The sequence below is a fragment of the Engraulis encrasicolus genome, chromosome 3, assembly GCF_034702125.1.
Source record: "Engraulis encrasicolus isolate BLACKSEA-1 chromosome 3, IST_EnEncr_1.0, whole genome shotgun sequence".
Lineage (NCBI taxonomy): Eukaryota > Metazoa > Chordata > Actinopteri > Clupeiformes > Engraulidae > Engraulis > Engraulis encrasicolus.
Genome location: NC_085859.1, coordinates 13,232,914 through 13,254,902, shown reverse-complemented (window position 1 = coordinate 13,254,902; position 21,989 = coordinate 13,232,914). Strand labels below are relative to the sequence as shown.

Here is a 21,989-nt window from a genome sequence, read left to right as displayed (position 1 = left end):
CCATTTCATGCACAGTGTCCCTTAACAACCAACGGAATATTGCTTAGTCCTTTTCTTATAGTAGATGGGATGAACTAATTTTGAAAGTTGCCTTGCCTGGTATCAATGATCCTGAAGGGATATGACTGTTAATAGCATTTCAGCTGACCACATTGCAATTCGGCTGCAGACAAAACAATAACAATCAACATATTTGGTATTTTATTAACATGTTAAGCATTGATTATATTACATATCTCAGGCACATGATATCAAATGCTCAGATATTGTATTAAATGCATAAAAGCATCATCATGTACACTGCAAAAAGGACCACTCACAAACTAGAAATAGAAAGGCAGATAATAACCCTAACATACAAAGTGCTGCTTATTTTACAAAAACTGCAAAACAAACAAACAAAAAGATTTAGATTGCTTGACTATATTTTTTTTTTCACAAGATATGTTACATTTCACATCAATCAACAATGATGTGTAAATGCCTTTAAAAGGAATACACATGTATATATTGCCAGTGTTGGGTAACCTGGCTTAAGATGTTACCATTCTAAATCTGCTACTTGTATTGGCCACCAAATCGGTTAATGAAACTGCATGTTGACTGCACAACTAAACCAGATTTAAATCATCAGTTGACAAAATGATACGAAATACTACTTGGCTCCAAACAGGGGTTCCAGCAGCACAACCAAGTATTGAGAAACGTTCTTGCAGGATGTGTGTAGACATTGTCGAGGCAGCTGGATATGACTTAACCGGTGCCTGACATTTGGCTTTAATTTACACTGTTAGTCTAGCTGTGAACTACAATTCAGCATGGCACCCATCACTCACAAACATCATCACCACCACTCATAACCACTCCCTCGGACTGCTGATTGGTCAGCCAATATTTTGCATCTGAATGGAACTGCAGTAGGGGTGTAATAATGATAGATATGTAACGATGCATCGATCGTACGGCCGACGATCGAATCTAAATGGCATCGTATCGTGGGGCATTCTTAAGTATCGAAAATAATCGAATCGCTGGCCCCTGCCCAATGCCCTAGCTTCATAACATAATAGAAGTGGAAAAGTAATTGGAAAAAAAATCGAATCGAATCGTAGGGCATTCTTAAGTATCGAAAATAATCGAATCGCTGACTTAAGAAATCGATAGCGATATCGTACGGCCATGGAGGCTATGATTTACAGCCCTAAACTGCAGCCAGACAGATGACAGAAAGGTACAAAAGGGCTGGTTCAACCAGGCCAGCTATACGATTGCCTGAAACAAATACTGTTCTTGGCATAGATTTGAGACGCCCGAAGGCAGGTTACCCAACAATGTACACTGCATTTCAGACCAATTAGACATTCCATTATATAATAAATATTGGTTAACCCAGGTTCAGGAGGTAAAAGGTTTGTTTTTCTGAAAAACAGTACAGTTTTCTAATCACCACACTCAGCCGGGGGAAGATGCAACCTGCCTTTCGTCACCTGGCTACGTTCACCAACTACAAGCGGTGGCGTCCCCTTGCGTGACGTTTTCCATGTGTGTTACGCCCATTTGTGGGGGAAAACAACCCATGCAAGTCAATTGGTGATGTTGGGGTTTAATAAACGAAAGATACGGACAACTAGCGTTGTTCACGCGCAACATGCTGAAAACGTGTTGTGTTGCCGGCTGTTCAAATAATAGAGCCAAACAGCCGTGGCTGAAGGATGGACTGCGTTCATTTAGACAAGCCGATGTAGCATGTAAGTTAATGAGACATTCGGTTTGTTTTCCCCCAAAAAGGGGCGTAACGCACATTTACGGGCAAAGTACCCGGATGGCCATTCATGCCTATACCAAGATGGCGGAAGTCGGGAAAGGGAAGATTAGAGAGGAAAACATAGTTTAGACACTTTCACTTTTCTACAGCTCGCCTTCTACTGGCGATACTCGAGGACACCCCATTCGTATTCACTTCACATTCTTTCTTGAACACACACACACACCTTGAATATACACTGAAGACTTGGAATAGTCACTCATCAAAATATGCAATCAGAGTGCCTCACGTAGGAGAGGGGGCCTGTCGCTGCCATTTTAAAGTTACAGAAAATATCTCAATAACTTCACCTTAAGAGGTAAGTTGAGTAAGTTCATATTTGAAGGAAGACTTGCATAGAGTGGAAAGATCTGCCAAAGGAATGTGACGTTTATGGTGTAGAATTCTATGTAACAACATAAATAATGTGTCAGAACAAACTTATTGAATTTTTTGAGTGGAACACCCTCCCAACCCATCCCAACCAATTATTCACTTGAATAATACTACATTATAATAATCATTATAATGATTAACACGTTTTATTTTGGTATACACATAATCTTACTTCTTAAAATTTAAGAGTGGCGCATCATAACGATGTCTTCTGTTATAGAGGGCAGACGAAATTCAAGTAGAAAAAGACCAAAACAACAAAACAACCCCAAAACAAACAAATGCACCAGACACTCAGAAGGTAACTTGTCGCATAAAGTGCTGTCTTCCACATAGCTGAAGCAAAATACTGCATTAATATGTAACACATTACAATGTCATGTTAAGGCCCAACTACCCTCTTAACTGCTTGTGTGACAAAACCTATAGCTATGACAAAGAAAGTAGTTTACGGTAGTTCAAAATTAAGGCCAACTAATGAAGCTGCTCCTATCTTAACGAACCAAATAACATCAGAATTATACTAAACCTTTATTTCAACCAGTCACGCTTGCCACTCAACCACCCTGCAAGTGCAACAGCTGTGACACACAGCAGTCCATCTAATCCAGCACAACTAATCTGTTTAACCCTTGAAAGTTTTAAATAGCTTTTTTATAAACATTACTAAAATGACCTTCAGTGTATTGAGAATATATGAATGTATATGATGGGGGGAAAAGTGACCTCATGAAAAGTGGCAGTTCAGATGTCTGGAAAGAAATCAATTTACTCTTGAAGGTTGATTACCTAATAGTGTTACAATTTGGATGCATTGCCTAGGCTGCAACTGGACAAATGGCATTAAAAGGTTTTTTTTTTTGTCTTTGTGTGCCACAACGGTCATTTGCTGAACTTCCTGAAACAAAACTTACATGTACCGGTACTACAAACAGAGAAAACAATGCTTGAGGTAGCCATTAGGATCTAGGACATGGTACAATATTACTGGTACTTTTGTACCGGTCTTATTTTTGCATTTCACCCATAACACTAGAAATTCCAGTGTTTTGGACCAAATTTGACCAATGTTAAAAATGGTCAACTGTGAAATGCAACAGGCTGGCCCCACGGACAATCCTCACTAAACATACAAACTTGACATGATATGAATTAAAAAGTATTTTGTCGGGGCTTTTGTGACTATAGGAAAGTGACGATTATTAGAGTGTGCGAGAGAGATTGGGTATGGTTGGAAAATGACCCAGGCTGGACTCAAACCAGGGTCCCCACGAGCAAATAGACCTATTGTGGTATGGGGCATTGATTCCATGCACCACAGCAGGACTTTTAACATGCCTGTTTTCATTTTGCACCAAACTTGTCCTTTTTGTGCATACGGTATGCTTTCCACGTGAAGTGTAGTGGGCACAAAGGAATGTGATATCATACTGTTATTACTCTCTAAAGAAAATAGCTTTAAATAAAATGGGCGTGACTTTGCAAGGCAAGCATTTAGTTTAAAGCTTAAATCTTTTTTATAAACTTAAGATTGCGTAGTTTCCAGAGGTCGGAGCGAGATGAAACAAAAACGGGTTTCATTTTACAGCCTAAATTTCAGGAAATACGAATACTACCCTGAACTTAAAAAAAATAACCAAGTCGCTTTGGATAAAAGCGTCAGCTAAGTGTAAAGTAATAATAAAAAGATTCCACTGTTCCAGTCTGCTGTTCTCCTGGGTGATTGTGCAATAGAAGATCCTATACAACCTATGTAGAAACAACACTTATGTCTTGTGAAGAATTTCGAGTTTAGATTCACACCATGAGACCGGTGCAAGATCAGTGCTATATTCGTCTGATTTCTTCATGTGAACACACTACAGTACTTGAAATACAATATGTCTTGAGAATAAAACCATCATAAAGATTGGAGCAAACAGTTCTCTCTTTTTTCAGGGTGCTGACCAAAATAGCGTACAACAAAACGAAAAACCGTCAATAATTACATTGTGTAATAAAAAAAAGTTGATGCATGGTGTTGTTATTTTTCAGAATAAAACTACACCATGCGCTACACCACAATTGAGGATATGTTCTGACTGCCATTGCAATGATCCTGATTTTGTTTTTGCATTGTGGAAAGAGTGCATATGTTTGGAACTACCGTACTTAAGCTCAGCTCTATAAGGTTCAGGTGGGCTGACTTTACGCTCCACACCACAATATCTAGCTGGAAAAAACAGATCTACTCTAGAGCTTCACTGTATCCTACCAGCAAGCAACACATTGAGCAGTAACATCATCATTTTTCGATGGGATTGTCCAGCTGTCGCACATTATCGTAACATAATGCTTCAAAGCAATATGGACATCTGCTAGGCACACTATTAGTATGTATGTGACATAACAGGGTACACACACAGTTTAAATGTAACCATAAATTGTTCAGCGCAATGTCATTTTCACAGTTGCTTGCAGTTAGGATACGGGGTGATCCAAGTGCAGAGTGCTACACTGTTTGAAAACATCTAACATAGACCTGGACATAGTAGGCACAGAAAGTGCAGTATAAGATGTGGATAAAGTAAAGGAAATGTCACAGGACAACCTCGAAATAAAAATTAAAACATCATAAAAAGGCACGTATTCTGATGAAAGGGAACAAACCACCAACTCTTCTCAATGCTTGTTCAATCATCTCCCTAATGAGGTGCTTTGAAAGAATTAACCCCTTGTACATTTTCCCTCTAAAAGCGCTCGACGATAATACCAATATATTAATCGTATGCAATGTATAAACAGTCATTTTTACAACAGTTTTGAAACAGATAAATTTAATTAGAGGAAAAAATAAAACAAACAAAAAAACGTCCAAACCCCATGAAGCCTGGTCTGCTGATGTGCATCCAGTCCAATGAAATCCTGCAGGGGTGGTTGGTTTAAAACCAAACGGGTGGTTGGTGGATCTGCATAGCAACGTCACATGCTACTGTCCTGGAGGAGGGGCTCGATGTCGTCATCGCTGGGCGTGGTGGTGACGTGGCACTGCAGGCTGGCGGCGTTGGAGGTGCTTGAGCATGTCTTCACAGCCACACGCGGCTGCTGCGGGATGAACACGGCCACCAGCAACGCCAGCACAACAGAGCATGCTCCAAACAGAAACGGGGGGCCTGGAATCGTAGGCTTCAGGGGAGAAAACAGAGAAGGGGACGGGTGATTTTACCATTCGTTGTAGTAACAGTGGACCAGTGGGGTTTTTTTTTGTCCAATAAAAGTGAATGGAGTTGGCCAAAAAACATGCACTGGATAACACATTTCACAGCTATTTTTGTCTGAACGCACCAGTAAACTACTGACTACTTGGTGAGCTTCACTTCTTTCACAAAAATGTTTTAGTTGCTTATTTCCAGAATTCATGCTACCCATTCAATAATGTTACCTTTTTCATTAATACTTACCACCACCATGAAATTCTAAGTATTCATTAAGACTAGAAAAATTGCACTTTTCATACGTGATGCAGGGCTTTTTCTAGGATTTTTTGGCATGAGGTGTTTCCTCCCGTGAATGAGAAATTTACTAAGGGTGCTCAAATATATATATATATATATATATATATATATATATATATATATATATATATATATATAAATAAAAGTATGAGGGTGCACCCAAGGAGGTATGAGGGTGGAGCGCCCCTATTTCCCCGTTCACAAAAAGCCCTGCGTGAAAAGGGGGATCTTCTCCATGGTCCGCCATTTTGAATTTCCAGAAATAGCCATTTTTTGCTGCAAAAATGACTGTACTTGGGCCTCATTAGAAAATATTAGTTTATTACTTAGTAAACTTTCATTGAAAGATCAAATTTGGCAATAGGGCAGCTAAGTCACGTCCTCTACTTCCTGGTTCATGGGGCATGAGGAGTCAAGAAATAATTGCTGAGCTTGAAATGAGTGGTTCTTCGACACCAATCCAAACCTTGGACCTCCACCTATGCACAACAAATCCACCACGGCTCGCCTCGTTCACTTCCATTCAATTTTTTTTTGCAAATTACTGCCCCATGAACCAGGAAGTAGATGGCGTGACTTAGGTGCCCCATAGGCAACCCAGATTCAATTAGCAGCATAGTTGCAGAACCTTTTTTGGCCATTTCCTGCACAGTGTACCTTTAAGGGGTTTTAGGAATGATTGTTCTATGCAGCCGATGTCGAACGGGTGTAGTGAATTACACATTAATGGCAAACCATAAAATATTTTAGAATGCCCTTTTCACTTTTCCAAAATCCAATATGTTTTTTTGCCTTCATCACAATGGGGTAGTGGAGGACTGGGACATGACATAAGTGGGGGAGAGAGAAGGGAACTGGAACTTGGGTCGCCATGGGCACCTGGGTCACCATGGGCACCTGCCCGTAGTTTGTGGTATGGGTGCATTAATGCAGTGCGCCACAGAACCCCCTTACATTGTTCCTTTCAGCTAGGTTGGGAAAACGCTTCATTTAAATACATTTTAAAAATCGTCACATTTACTGAGCGACGGTTTTACCCTCTGCTGAGGATGTGCAAATTATAGCCTTTAGTTACTTTAACATGGAGGTGTTCAGTTAGTTGAACACTGTGAATGTGACCATGTAGCAGACTAACAGAAAGGCACTGGGCCTTTACGTTTGTTTATTTAGTCTATTGCCAGTAAAGCTACCATGGCTATTTCAAGGCCAAGATGAGTGCAATGTAGAAAAGTTATAGAGTAAGACAGTATATGCTTTAAAGTATATTCTTTTTTTTGCATCAATACACATTAAAAACTTCAGATCCTTTAAAGGTGGCATTATAAAAATCTAAAATATTAAAAATATTTATTACACCATTTCCTGTAAAAAAACAACTGCTGTCTGCTAAGGGCAGAGCTAGATAATCAGGCCTGTAAGAGTTAGTTATTGTGAAGTGCTGTACCTCTGTCTTTGGGTCTTTGGGTATGCTGCTATCATTGGGGTCCAGCTCGTTGAGCTCCACATTAAACAGGAAGAAGATGATGCCATAGAGGGCGGGGCCAAGGCCATTGCACAGCCCACGAATACCTGTGATCATGCCCTGGACAGCACCTGTGGGTGACAAGGTTTGATTCGCTTTGTTTACTGCCAGCAAAGCAAGTGTGGCCATTACATGATACATTCCTCAAGGCCATAGTGCAACAGCTGTACAATATAGAAGGCTGATATCTTGCATGATCGCACATGAATAGGTGTAGTCTGCAGCAAAATGTTCATATTTACACTAAATTATACTACGTCTTCACGGAAGTCCCTCAAAATTAATCCACAATTTATTGCAGTATTTTGCTTTGTTCTGTTCAGGCCTTCAGAACTCAACATAGGCTCTTGGTGTTTGGTTGTTACTGAGATTAGTAGAAACACTTTCATAACAGTCAACCATCATAGAAGGACTTCCATTGTGGTCTGAACAGAGGACCTCTCAAATCTGGAAAAAACATTTTCAATCTCATTTTCAGAACACTGAAATACGTTCTGGGAATATACATTTCCCCGTTCAGAGAAGTAGATGTGTGCACATCCCACCCGATGGGCCAGGTGCAGGACAATGAGAGTAAATCCAAGTGAAAAGAGAAGTCCGCGACACTGCTTGTCTATATATTATTTAATCGAGCAACGTTTCGACCTTCAGGTCTTCATCAGGCAAAGTGATGAAGACCTGATGAAGACCTGATGAAGACCTGAAGGTCGAAACGTTGCTCGATTAAATAATATATAGACAAGCAGTGTCGCGGACTTCTCTTTTCACTTGAATATACATTTTCCCCCCTGAAAGCTCACAATCTCTACTGTTTGAAGATGCATTTTACTAGTTTGCACCCGTTTATATTTTATTTTGCAACTTGCATACACACAATGCCACTATTGGCATCAATTTCTTTGGAAACAGGTCTTGGTTTTAACCACTAGAGGGAGCCACCTAAAACATACTGTTAATGTTGTGGTCATACTGTTGTCATTTACTATATTTATGGCGTAAAACATACAAGGAGGAGCACGAAACTCCAAATGCATTTTTTCAAAAAGAAGAATTCATGAAGCCGTCAGGAAAATATAGTAAAACTGTTTGAAGGCATACTTAAGTTGATTTGCTTCTATGCTAGCTCGGAATCCTGTGGCCATTTACAGTTTTTTTTTATTAATATTGTATTATCGATTATACAATGTGTTGTATATTGTTCATTATAGATTCATTTATTTAAAAGCACTGAACTAATGTGGTATGATACATTTTACTGTGTGACTGGATATTGATGGAACAAGGTGAAAAGAGGAAAAGAAAAAAAATCACCTTGCTGCGCCTGATCCGTGCAGTGGGAGACCAGAGCACTCACTGCTGGAAAGGAGATGCTGGACAAGGCAGCCACTGTTCCAGCTGCCCACATCATCCTACAGCACAACAACAAACAAAGAACATACACATTAGGGATGCAAATGATTAATCGTCTTTAATCGATCAATGCATTAATCGATTAAACATTAATCGCAATTAATCGACAATTCAACTGACAAGAGACCCAGGTGAAATGGGCATGTAAAGAGTGTGTGAAGAGGGGTGTGAATAGTGGGAATATTTTAATCACCTTTGGATTAAAGAATTGAAATAGAATTAATTTAAATGTGGAATTTTATCTGAATTTTCAATTAAATTTTTTAGATTTAGTAGGTTTTTTTTTAAAGAAACATTGAGATCCATTCCTAACAGGTAAAGACTGTACAGGTTTGCAAGACGTGGGAAATAAATAATTCTCATGCGTTGACATACCATGGTTCTGATCCAAAGCCATACCAGGCCAGCTGGAGCATTTGGAAGAACAGGCCCAACAGAACAGTGTTCTTATTCCCAATCGTCCGCATCAGGAGACTCAGGAGCAAAGTCTAGGAATACATTTTAAGCCAAGTTAGGTATTTTAGCGGACGTTAATGACCAAATTCCAGCAACACGTAGCACACAGTTTAAAGTTCAAATTCATCATCTTTCCAAAGAAAGAACTGATGCTGTTAAAAAATGGAGAAATGATGTCAAAGCAAAGAGAAGGTTATTTTTGCTATTTGCTCCAGTTTTACAGAATGGCTGAAAAGGCCAATACTCTACCTGAGCTATGATGGACAAGATCCCCACCATGGCTATGAAGGCAGCAATTGTTGCAGAGTTAAAATGAATGACCTGCAGGAGGGATCACATAGAAACATTTCAATAGCTTACTTGGTTTTGACCTGAAGTGCTCCTAGTATGACAGTTTCCCCATGCAATCAAACCTTGGCCAATGGCGCAGTGGTGGCCTGGGGCCTCATGTACAAAATGTATCAAAAACTGTATTAAACAAAGCCGAAAAAAGTAAATAAAACCGACAGACAGGGGACAAACTGCATTGTTTAATACAGTTTTTGATTTTTGCATTCAGCTCCAGTGTGCGACTCCTTTCTTCCTTTTCATTATACTGCTCTTGGAATTACGCACCGAGCGATACGCTCAGGATAAGACATTGGCGCGGACGCCACCCCACCATTACTACAAAGCTACATGTGTACACATACATACAAAACTGTCACTTGTATGTAAATGTATGCCATTTCTTGCACAAAGATTCAGATTTACTTTAGGTGCAGGCCCACGATGTGAACAAAGTCAATGTGCACTGAATTTGACATTAAATGGGATTTTCAGTAAGAATGTGTGTGAAAATCTGTTTATGTGTGGCTTGATACATCCGGATTTCATTTGCTATGTATGCATCTTTGCCAAATTTCACATACAGCATCATATGCAAAGATTCAGTTGGAAATTCACACAGGTTTTCGTACTTGAGGCCACTGTAAATTCCCAAGCTACAATGAATACATAGAAACTGATGGTGGTAGTACATATTCATGAAAAAGATGACAATTTTGAATGGGCAGCAATTCTGGAATTCTAGAAATACACAAAACAAAACACACACACTCTGCCTTTAAATAAAGGAGGTGCGGTGCAGTGCAGTGCAGTACGGTGCGGTGTGGTGCGTGGGTAGAGTACCTGTCTCAGGTAGAGAAAGAAACTGGAGTACTGTCCCGCCTCTGGGAGGTATGACAGGAACACAGTCACACAGATGAGCAGCACTGTCGTATCCTTGCCCACCTTCCTCAAGGACTGCTCAGACAAAAACACAAGCAAGGGGTACATGATCAGACCTTCAAAATATATACAGTAAGACGTGAAAATAAATAAGTGCATCCCTTAACCCACGAAGACCAGGAGCAACTTCTGTGCAACACGACCTTGAAGACCGGATACAGCATTTACATCATAGTACTTAACTTCACAGGAACAAGGAAACTGCTGAACACAGCTGGCCTGATGAATAATAACCATATCATGCCATAGGGCTGGGCAATATGACTATATATATCATTATCGTGATATAAAAGTGTATATCGTGACCTTTCTCCTATATCGTTTATATCATGATGGTAATTTTATCAATTTTATACAGTTGAATATCATTTAATTACATTTCATGTTGTCACAATACACACTATAAGTTCATGTAACTGTAAAAATAAGAATAAAAAGATCCATTTTAAAGAAGCGTTGTTTTGCGACATGAAAAATACAGAGCAAATAAAGAGAATAACTGAGAACGTATGTAATTGTGCTATATCGTGATATATATCGTTATCGTGATATAAAGTAATCCATATCGTGATATAGGTTTTTTTCCATATTGCCCAGCCCTATCATGTCAGATATTATGCAAAGCCAGTCAGTGAGGTGGTGGGATTTACGCACCAAAAATGCTTCATCAAGTCATCATGACATGTTACAGTGAGAAAAATCCGCACTCACAAACTGTGTCTCATTATTTATTTATATTACCACCATGTCCAAAAAGCGAACGCGTTTCGGCCATCAAGCCTTCATCACCGCGCACTGATGAAGGCTTGATAGCCGAAACGCGTTCGCTTTTTGGACATGGTGGTAATATAAATAAATAATGAGACTCAGTTTGTGAGTGCGGATTTTTCTTCCTTAACTTGATACATTTTATCGCGCACCCAAAGACTTTCGTTTTTCTAAGAAGTTGAGCGCGTCCTTTGCCAAAACTTGATGTAACAGTAAGCTAACTTTATCTTTGCTGAATAGGGGAGCATAGAGAGCATCCATCTTGCAGTTAAAGTGCTATGGGAAAAATGTTGCCATTTTTGCCTAGAAAATGTTCCTTCCTAAAAGTGGCGATCACATAAAGACGATGCAATCAGATGTACAGTACATTTTTTAATGGGCAAGTCACAAAACAGATACACTGACCGTACCCCTCACTTGCCAGCAGCACTGACTGAGCAACTTCAATGGGTGCAACATGGTACCTCTAGGGGTGCAAATGGGACCAAAACAACAGCCAGAGAGGATGCAAACGGAGAACCAGTCTATTTCTAGGTTGTGTCTTGATAATTACCTTTTTACTACAAAATTTAAAGGCACAGCAAGTCTTAATGCTTTAAATGGCATGGCTTGACAACTACTTTGCACTCGTCCTCAAATTCATTAACGCTGTATTGTGGTGGGTAGGACAATCATATCTTGTCACTGATCATTTAATGAATTGTTAATGGATCAAATCGTTGGTAGTGTCCATGATGAAGATTCCCATCCCTACGTTGTATAACTAGGGGCTGGGTAAAATAATCGATTATCGATTGAATCGAATCGAAATTCACATAATCGATTCACAGGGCACAAAATCGTTTTTTTTTTTGGGTTCTTTTTCTTTTTGTTTAATTTAGGTCTATGGAAAATACCCAGTAGGACAGTAGGTATTAGTCAATTAGGCCTAGGCCTACTTATTACAAATTAGAAATCTGTTAACACCGTCAAGCCACAGCCCCTTGACATTTTTATATAAAAATAGGCAACAGCAACTTTTGGGGGAAATCCTGGCACCAAGAAGGGAACGGATTGAATCGATTCGGAATGAATCGAATCAAATCGATACAGGAACATGGCTGCGATAACCAGCCTGTATAACAGCATAACATTGTGTGTCTTTGGCTCCCACTTCAGTTGACACCCATCCACAGCACAGGTATACAAGCAGACAAAAACAAACAGGACATTGCAATACCTGATCCAACACTGGATAGGAGGGTCAGATAACAGAGAGAGAGAGAGAGACATGAAACTCACAGCGAAGGGGTCGGCTTGCTCCCAGGAGATGGGGAACCCGAGGGATGAGAGGCGCATCTTGTCGGGCAGTGACTCGGGCACCACCAGTAAGATGAAGCAGATGTCCAGGACAGCGATGATCGTCGCTACGAGGACCACCAGGCTATCTCCATACGTGTACGAGAGATACGCTCCGATGGCCGGACTCGTTACCAGGCTCGCTGCAAACGTCGCAGACACCTAGGGTATATAACATGCAGTCAAACAGAATCTATAACAATATGTAAGGAATTGTTTTTTTTTCAAAATGGTGGATTTAGGGTGTGTCTGGTGGTTAAATCTGCAAAACTCAGTACTTTATTTCCCTTTAAAGAAACACACAGTTGCATTGCACCATTGCATGCATTTGCATATAATGCAATGGCTCCAAACATTATTTCTGCTGAGACACTCTTGACGAAACTCCCCTACATTTTAAATTTGAACATTAAAAGTACAATTACACAATCTATAAACTTGAACTAACAGCAGGGTTCATACCAGGCCATATGCTGTGCTCCTCTCGTGTTCCTCCGTAATGTCGGCTACGTATGCAAAGATCACAGAGAATGTGACGGAGAAGAGTCCCGACAGGGAGATAAGTGCAAAATACCACCTGCAAGAAAATCAAAACAAACAACTCGTAGTAGGTGATTTCTTCATAATATACCACCTGCAAGAAAATCAAAACAAACAACTCATGTTAGGGAATTTCTTCATAATACCACCTGCAAGAAAATAATAATAATAAAAAAATCCTATTAGGTGATTTCTTCACAGGCTGAGTAAACAGGTAGGGACAAGCAGAGCCGTACTGCAGTTCTTCTAACAAATGAAGTCTGCATCCAACTATGGGTCAAAAGAGTTTGAGTGCAGGCAACTGGACCCCACACCATGTGCAACTGTGTTACAATGTGTTACCCCTCAACGACTCTCAGGTCGACTCACACATAGTGGGTACATTGCATTATTCTATAAACTCCCGTCCTCAGCCTGTCCTTGGCCTCGCGATTTGCATACGATTTGCCTCTGTGGAGAAAGCAATGCAGTTTCCCTCCCGTCCTAGCCACAACTACTTTTGGGGGACTTTACCCCATTCTTATTTCAAATCTTTTTTATTGTGAAAAGCATTTCAAAGTATCACACATTTATGTACATTCAAAATTGTTTTTAAGTAGAAGATAACAACAACCCACATATAACAACAGACAACAAAGACCAAAAAAGCAAAACAAACCCGCCACCCTAACACAAATACAAAGCACACCCTGGGACTTCCTTACGTATTACAATGATGAGGCTATGACTTCACCCCATTCTTCATTCCAATTGCAATTTGAAGAGCACTTTTGCAGGATATTGATTGCAACTTCTGTAGTCAATGACCTCTTGCTAAGTCATCACGAGGCCACATGCACAAGGGAGGACGGAAGTTAGGACAATGGCAAGAACCGCTTGAGACTTGACCCTGGTTTACAATGGTTTACAATGATACTGCAATCCAGTCAAAGTAGTTTTGGGGAGATTATTGACATGCAGCAGTTTTGTTACTTTATATTACTACCTTTTGTGCAGAATAATCATTTTATTTAAATTTAAACTTTGATATATATATACAGTGAGTCCAATATGTATTTGATCCCTTTCTGATTTTGCCGGTTTGCCCACTAATAAAGACATGATCAGTCTATAAATTTATGATAATATGTATTCAAACATGGAGAGACAGAATATCAAAAATAAATTCCAGAAAATAACTTAAAATAATATATTTTAATTTATTTGTATTTAATTTAGGCAAATAAGTATTTGACCCCTCTATCTAAAGAAGATAAAGTGCTTTGTGGCAAAGCCCTAGTTGTCTAGCACTGAGGTCAGATGCTTCTTTTAGTTGATGACAATGTTTGTGCATATAGTAGAAAATATTTTTGCCCATTTTTCTTTGCACATTATCTCTAAAACATTAATAGTTTGTGGCTGTAGCTTGGCGAATGGGAGGTTCAGTTCTCTCCATAGAATTACTATAGGGTTAATATTTGGAGACTGTCTAGGCCACTTCACGACTTTAATATGCTTCTTATTGAGCCACTCCTTCGTTGCTTTACTGTATGTTGTGTATTATTGTCATGTTGGGAGATCCAAAAATGGCCCACCCTTCAGTGTAGTGGTGGAGGGAAGGACGTTTGCACTCAGGATTGCACATTACATGTCTCCCTCCATCCATTCGTTGACGATGTGAAGTTGTCCTGTGCCTTGGCCACACACACACCCTCAAACCATAATTATACCACTTTCATGCATGATGGTGAGGAGGGTGTTCTTGGGATCATAGACAGAAGTACTCTTTCTCAAAACACATTGAATTGTGATAATGCCAAACATCTTGATTTTGGTTTCATCTGACTACAGCACCTCCTTATCATATCCTAAACCAGTCTGATGTTCGTTAGCAAACCTCAAGTGGGACTGCACAGGTTCCTTCTGAAGTAGAGGTACCATGTGTGCACTACAGGATTTTAAACCTCTGTGGCATTAAGTGCTACCAGTAGTTTTCTCAGTGATTTTGGTCAGTAGCTTTGATATCATTGCCTAGTTCATACCGTATAGCTCTAGGGTGATTTCTTTCTGTTCTCATGATAATCAAATCCCTACAAAAGTCAAATCTTGTATAGAACCCCAGACAGGCTGATGGATAGTCATTTTGTATTCCTCACATTTTGGAAGAAATGCATCAACAGCTGGGTCATTAATACCCAGTCTCTTTCTTGTGGCTTTGCAGCCCATTTAATCTTTGTTCAGGTCTAAAATCGTGTCCCTGATATCATTTGACCACTCTTTGGTCTTTCCCATGCTGGTGAGGTTGGAGTGTGACTGATTCACTCATACTATGGACTGATTCTGCTGATTCAATGTGTCTTTTATGCATGTTAGTATGTACAGGTGTTTTTAATTCAGATGGCAAGTTGATCGGAAGTGCCCATCTGGTCTGTGGGCCCGGAACTGTAATCAGTTGGCAGGGGATCAAATACTTATTTTGCTCGATGAAATGGAAATAAATTAATATATATTCTCTTCAGTTAATTTCTGGATTTTCTTTTTGATATTCTGTCTCTCCATATTAGAATGCATATTATCATAACATTTATTGACTGATCATGTCTTTGTTAGTAGGCAAACCAACAAAATCAGCAAGGGATCAAATACATATTGGACTCACTGTATATGACATTAAAGTCATAGTAACTCATTTTCCACAACAACGCAGTTACTGCCTTTTTGCTTTGTAGGGCAGAGAGTACCTCTCATTCTCACGTCAGACTTAGAACCGCGGAAGTATGTGATCTGTATATTGGCCACCCCCTGCACACCACTTTCACCAACCAATTGAGCTTGTTCAGCAATCAGGACGGATAGGCATTGGAGGTCCTTTGTGCCAAGTGCCACACGTCTCACAGAAGGAGATAAGCATGGTGGACTGGACAGCACGAGTCTCCTGGACCAGAAGGGATAATTAAATGGACAACAAAATGTCTAAATTCTATTTACACATTGACAATTACATGAATAAACACCTACTTTAAAGGGGTTTAAAGTGTACACACATTTTTTCGTGACACCCTGTATGCAGATGTGCTTTAAGGGATATATATTGGGCCTGTGCAATGTGTATTACGTGAAAGCAGCTGGAATCTAGTTGCTTGATTTCCCAATGGGATTAATGAAGTTCCTCTACTCTAATCTGCTTTACCTCTGCCTACATTTAGAAACTACACTCACTAAGACACCGTTTACGCGGAAGCGGATATTTTTAAACTTGGATATTATTAGCCATTTACATATTAATATGTCATTTGGATAAATAGAAAACACCATTGTGACGCGTGCGTTTTAGCCCCCTACAAGGAATATTTTCAAACCATAGGTTTAAAAGGAGATTTCTAAAACTCTGGTAACGGGAAAACAGGCGGCAGAATCTGATACGTTTTTCAAAAAATGTTTGTACATGTAAACAGTGTCTAAGAATGGCAATGGGCACATCACCAATTGCCTTCCATTCATGCAAGCTGAGACAAAAAAAAATTGAAAACGTTTTTATTAGACATAATCACAGTTCCACATGTATTTATTTCAATGCGAGACACCCAGCATGGCCAGGTTAAAGCTTACAAAGTTGAGGGAGAAGTAGGCTAGGATTCTGTCATGCGAGAATGAGACACTCATATGAGAAGCATGTGACCCTTGTGCAAAGCCCAGTGAGGGTTCTTGAGGTCTGCAGAGTGCTCAAAGCTCAGAGTGTGCTGGCGTGTGTGTTGGTTTGTGCAAGCGCGTGTGTGGCGTGTGTGACTGTGAGCACAAGATTTTGTGCGATACTTTAACAAGCTGTAAAAAAAAAAAAGTTTGGGGGTCAACCTAATTTCCAGGTTTTTTCCCGCAATTTAAGATGTAGACATCCATTGAATAGCTAGAAATGGTACAAAGACAGGCCATAGGTGAGAATAAGTTTTGATTACCCATCAACATGAAGCTTTGGGTTGTATACTTCCTCAGTGCTCCTCGGGAATCCTTGTTTGTGCCTCTGTCTTCCTGTTTTGTTTTTGTATTTATGTTCATTCATTTTAAAGTACCTATTTCTCTGACTGTATGCCTTGTACCTAATGCCAGTCCCACTAACTAAAAATAACACCAAAACATATTGCTTTGGGGGTTGTAGAGGTGGGGGAACGAAGAGGCTGCTGTTTGAATGAGTGTGTGAATGTGTGTTGTCTTGTGCGATGTAATGTTTTGTCGTCTTGCACTGTCTGTATTGTCCAGTTTCAAGGGGACCCAACTGAAAATGAGATGTTGCATCTCAAGAGGCATCCCCATGTGCAAATAAATAAATAAATTAAATTGGTTAAATTGGACAGAAGACTGGAATCTATTCAACCTATTTCACACCTTAATTAGGAATGTGCTTTAATCCATTTTCCCTTGGACATTTCTTGCATGGAACCATTGGAAAGCTTTGGTTCTGCCCATTCCAATGGTAGGTTTGACATTTGTTGTGTTGTCACTTCTGCTACAAATTCAAGTCAAAGTATCTGCCTGAATTTCTACAGGCACGCATCAAATAACTGAATCAGATTTAAGTTTCAGATTTAGTGTAGGGATTGTAAACATTGGTCCCATAGCCTTTTTTAATTCCTATATTGAGTGGGGCAATCAGCAGGCAGAAGTGAGAAAAACATGCCTTATAAAACAGTTTTATATTTGGACCTGAGACATGGGGATTTGTCATCACCCTCATGATTTCTTTGGTTAGCCTAAACATCACAAGTTCAGAGGAGCTTAGTCTGGCATAGTAGTCAGTTTCTCAGAGGTGGGATTTGACCCAGATCTACCAAATACCTCTGCATGCTGATGCTGTGGTGCAAAACACACCATAACAACATTGCCCATGGGGACCCATGGTTTGAAACTCGTCTTTGGTAATTTCCACACCCTTCCCAAGCTCTCTCTCTCACTATTTATCTGTCTCCATCTTCACCGTCCTATCTGAATAAAGACTAAAAAGCTGCACCCCTTAAAAACATACATTGGTGGAAAAGTGAGGCAGTGACTTTAGTGATTAGAACGGTGATTAGAAATGTCTCCTCTTACCTGGGGCTGATGCGCATCAGAGGGATGGGCGCGCAGGTGAAGAAGACAGTCAACAGGAGGAACGACTTCCTTCCCCACACATCCGAAAGAGCACCGATTAGAGGGGCACTCATGAAGGACAACAGACCCTGTGTTCAGACAAGCCATTACAGATGGTTATATCTAACACTCTCTTTTAAAGGGGTATGCCATTAAAATCGTTGGCCGGGGTTTATAAAGGTGATAAAGTGTCTTATTTTTCATGTTAAGCGTTATTTTGCTTTAAGACAAGTTAAAAGAGGGAGTATATCGCTAAGCTAGTGAGTCAATGGATCCGTGTAGCACGCTGCAGATAATGCATGTCTCTCAACAATGGCAAGGAAGAAAATGCACTTGCACGCTTGGTCCTTGCAAGTGTCTAGCTATTAATGTGACATTTATCACTGAGTGGAATGGCGTGATTTAAGGGTTGTGGTGCTGGATTGTAGCTTCAAATGTCCTTCTACAGAATAATCAGTCAACATGATCAATAGACTAAACCAAATATTATAAGCATGGTTGTGATGACATCGCTTGTCTGCTCACCTTTACTCCCTGTATGAGTCCATTCATGAGAAAGGTGTGTGACGGGAAGGTCTCATGGAGAACCTGCAGAACAGGTAGAACACAGACAAAGTATTTCCATTGATGACAATCTCATTGCAATTACTGCATCATGCAACTTACACTGATTAGCGTTTGAGTATGACGATCAGCGTTTCCCGCAGAATTTCTGTTAGTCAAGGTGGTGGGGCGTTAAAATTATATATTTTTGGGCTAAGCAACTTCAGAAATTACATTCACAACATGAAATCTTTATATTTTCAGGGGACCTAGACAAGGTGGTAGGTGTTTCTTGTCAAGGTGGCCGCCTTAGCAACAAAGTGCTGGGGGAAACCCTGACAATGTTCTACATAAGTAGTTATTGATTAATTGAGGGATTGATGCATGCACGTGTGCATGTCTTAACCACTAGCCCATTTTGTGTGTATGTTTTTATTTCAGCTTATGTGTATTTAATCCCTTCAAAAACCTAGCAGTTCAAGACAAAAGTATCATATAGTAATATCATGTAGTAACAAGTAGTAGTATCCATGTTGACCTTTCAGATTGAGATGGTTCTCATGCCATCATTTCAAACCATTTTTAATCCCTGCCGCTTGCTTGTCAAATTCATGGGTTAGATATTATGCTGCCCTAAAGAGGCAAAGTGCAGTAGCTATGTCAACATTGAAATGGAGAAAGATTCCTCCAACGCCTTATTATTAAGCTGGATACTGCAAAATTTGACATAGCAATATCTCTAAAACAGGATGTCCTGCATTTGGACCATTAGATTTAGTCACAAGATAAAGGAGGAGTAATGCAGACCATTTTTATTCTAACCTCAGTTTTGACGAAATATGTAGCTAGTTAGTTAGTTAATGCACCTTGCCTTTGAGTTAGTTTAACGAGTGGACACATTCTTGTACTCATTCTGTTAGAGACAGAGATAGAGATCAGTATGCGTTATTACGACGTCAGGCAGCTGAAAATGGTCAGTGGCCTGGTGGTAATGGTGGCTGAAAATTGTTGCTTCTAATCTCTGGTTCTCTCTGTGACAAATGGAGTGTGCTCAAGTTCTCTATGTCATCACTGGAAAAGGCAGTGTGGAGTACTCACTGTCAGCATGGGTGTGGTCAGGAGCCCCCACGCAAAAAACTCCAGAAATATGACCACCACTGCATGGGACACCTTCGCCCTTCCCACGGCTTTCATCTAGGTGAAGAGGAAAGAGAAGATTCATCAATATGGAGTTGTTTTCCAGTCCATAGAGCATGACACGGGAGTGGGTTTTCACTCCCGTCCCATCCCGGTCCCAGAAAAAAAAATCCCATCCCGTCCCATCCCGGACTGAAGTAAAGGAAACAAATCCCATCCCGTCCACTCCTGAAAAGAATGCTTCCCAATCCTGCCCACTCCCACTCAAAATCAATCCCACTCCCATTTCATCAAAAAAACAAGGACTTTTTTAATGAAAAAATAAGCGAGCATTCCCCTTCGTTCATTTTTATTCCCGCTCCTGCCCGCTCCCATTCATCTTTATTCCCGCTCCTGCTCGCTCCCGTTCATCTTTAAAATTTTGACCCACGGGACCCACGGGAATTTCTTAAAAATGTCATCCTCTATGATACCCTGTAACATGACAGCAGAGCAGAAGGCGCCTCCCATCAACACCGTCATGGATACAATTTCTAACCAGAATGCATTGTAATTTCACAGTGTCCCAATGTGTAGACTGCTGCAGCATGCACCATCAAGAATGAGTCCATTGACACACCTTTTGGTCAAGTTTGACACAAGCCTATCCATCATGCAACATTTTCAGGACAGAAAGAATTTCTGACAGCAGGCACACGCATGTCATAAGTCAATGTTGGACCTTTTGGCTCAGTTTAACAGAATGTATTATAACAATCAAGCAACACAATTGTGAAGATGGCATAAGAAATAAATGTAGTAGTAAACTTACTTTCAACTACTTCTGATGCATGATCTGCTAGAAATCTCGCATTGAACACATCTCCTGCATTCTTACTAATGTTACAAATATATTGCTGATATCACTTTTTTTCATTGTAGACCATAACATTCGTAGAGATGTACTCAAGTTGGATACAAAATTTATCACCAATGATGTTTTCATTGTAAGATCTTTACAATCATCACCAGTTTGGGTCACGACCGACAGTTTTGTTTTCGGTCATGTGCAGTCGCATGACTAAAGTTTGCCTAGTTTGTCTGCAGAGGGGGGCACGGTTCAAAACCCACCCTGCGCAAGAGTACAGAACATGCAATGTTATTATGAAACAACAGTTATCAGAGACTTGTTTGCACACCCAAGGATCATGTTGTACTCAATCCGCGCACTTCACAATGAAGCAGTTCCACGCAGAGTATGTGCAATGCGTTTGGAATTGTGTATGTAGATGTTAACATAACATAATCTAACTGTAAGTGCCTCGTTTCAGCCAAGCTATGGGCACAAAAAGTATCATCACCTAGCAAGTAACTAAGGGGTAAAGTTGTCCTTTCAACGCGTAAATTAGCCAACTGTGGTCACGTCAGGATACTTTCCCGCACACTTTTTTTCCTGCTAACTAACGTATGTAAATGTGTGGACAGTAGTACACATATTAGAACAGGTAATGTATTAATATACACATAATACCTACCATTGTTGTGTCTTTAATACTCTTCGCTGGCATAGTGGCGTCGAGTCATTTTCGGCCTGTTTAGAACATAACTTCACATCCTCATTCCAGCTAATCTAGACAGCTAACCGAATGAGTTTAACTCGCAACATGAACCATTTTACTTGGTCTACTAAGTCAACCAGTGAACATTCGGGTACCGGTAAAGTAATGCCGTGATCATGTGTTTCTACCAAAAATGACAGACGACGAAACGTAATTTAGACACAGATGTAGGTAGCTAAAACGGCGAGCTTCATTTCATTTTCCTGTAGTTTCATGATCCGAGGAGAAGACTCTAATTTGTGCACATGCGCATAATGATGTATCAGAAATGTTGAAAAAGGGGGAGTGTGCCTGAGCCGCGACGCAAGCGCGCCCCCTGTCAGTCAGGCTGATCCACTCCAGTCCCCGATCATTAGTTTTTATTCTAGGCCGCATATGTTTTTGTTTACCGTTTACATGCGTGGCGTCAAACCGCAAGCTTTGGTTTTGACATGCAGTCAATATTTTGCTCCCCATTCAAAGGTTGGGCAAGACAGGGTAGTTTTAACCAAATTCACCATTCACTTCAGAGGTGGGCAAACTAAGGCCTGGGGGCCATATGCGTCCTCTGAGCCATTTCATGTGGCCAGCAAGACTTTAACTTGACAGACAACATTTAAATCCAAAGTGATATT

At 40.2% G+C, this 21,989-nt stretch overlaps 1 protein-coding gene across 1 annotated transcript; it reads right to left on the bottom strand.

The window, feature by feature from the left end:
- Positions 1–184: 184 nt before the first annotated feature.
- Positions 185–21,609, bottom strand: mfsd14bb (major facilitator superfamily domain containing 14Bb). The gene is made up of 12 exons (XM_063194777.1): positions 21,292–21,609; positions 19,739–19,834; positions 18,623–18,685; positions 18,059–18,186; positions 12,920–13,034; positions 12,401–12,619; positions 10,253–10,366; positions 9,332–9,403; positions 9,002–9,114; positions 8,528–8,625; positions 7,139–7,287; positions 185–5,365 (listed from the first exon to the last, which is right to left on the bottom strand). The coding sequence occupies exons 1-12, from the start codon at positions 21,322–21,324 to the stop codon at positions 5,162–5,164; spliced, it is 1,404 nt and encodes a 467-aa protein (XP_063050847.1). The 5' UTR covers positions 21,325–21,609; the 3' UTR covers positions 185–5,161.
- Positions 21,610–21,989: the final 380 nt, after the last annotated feature.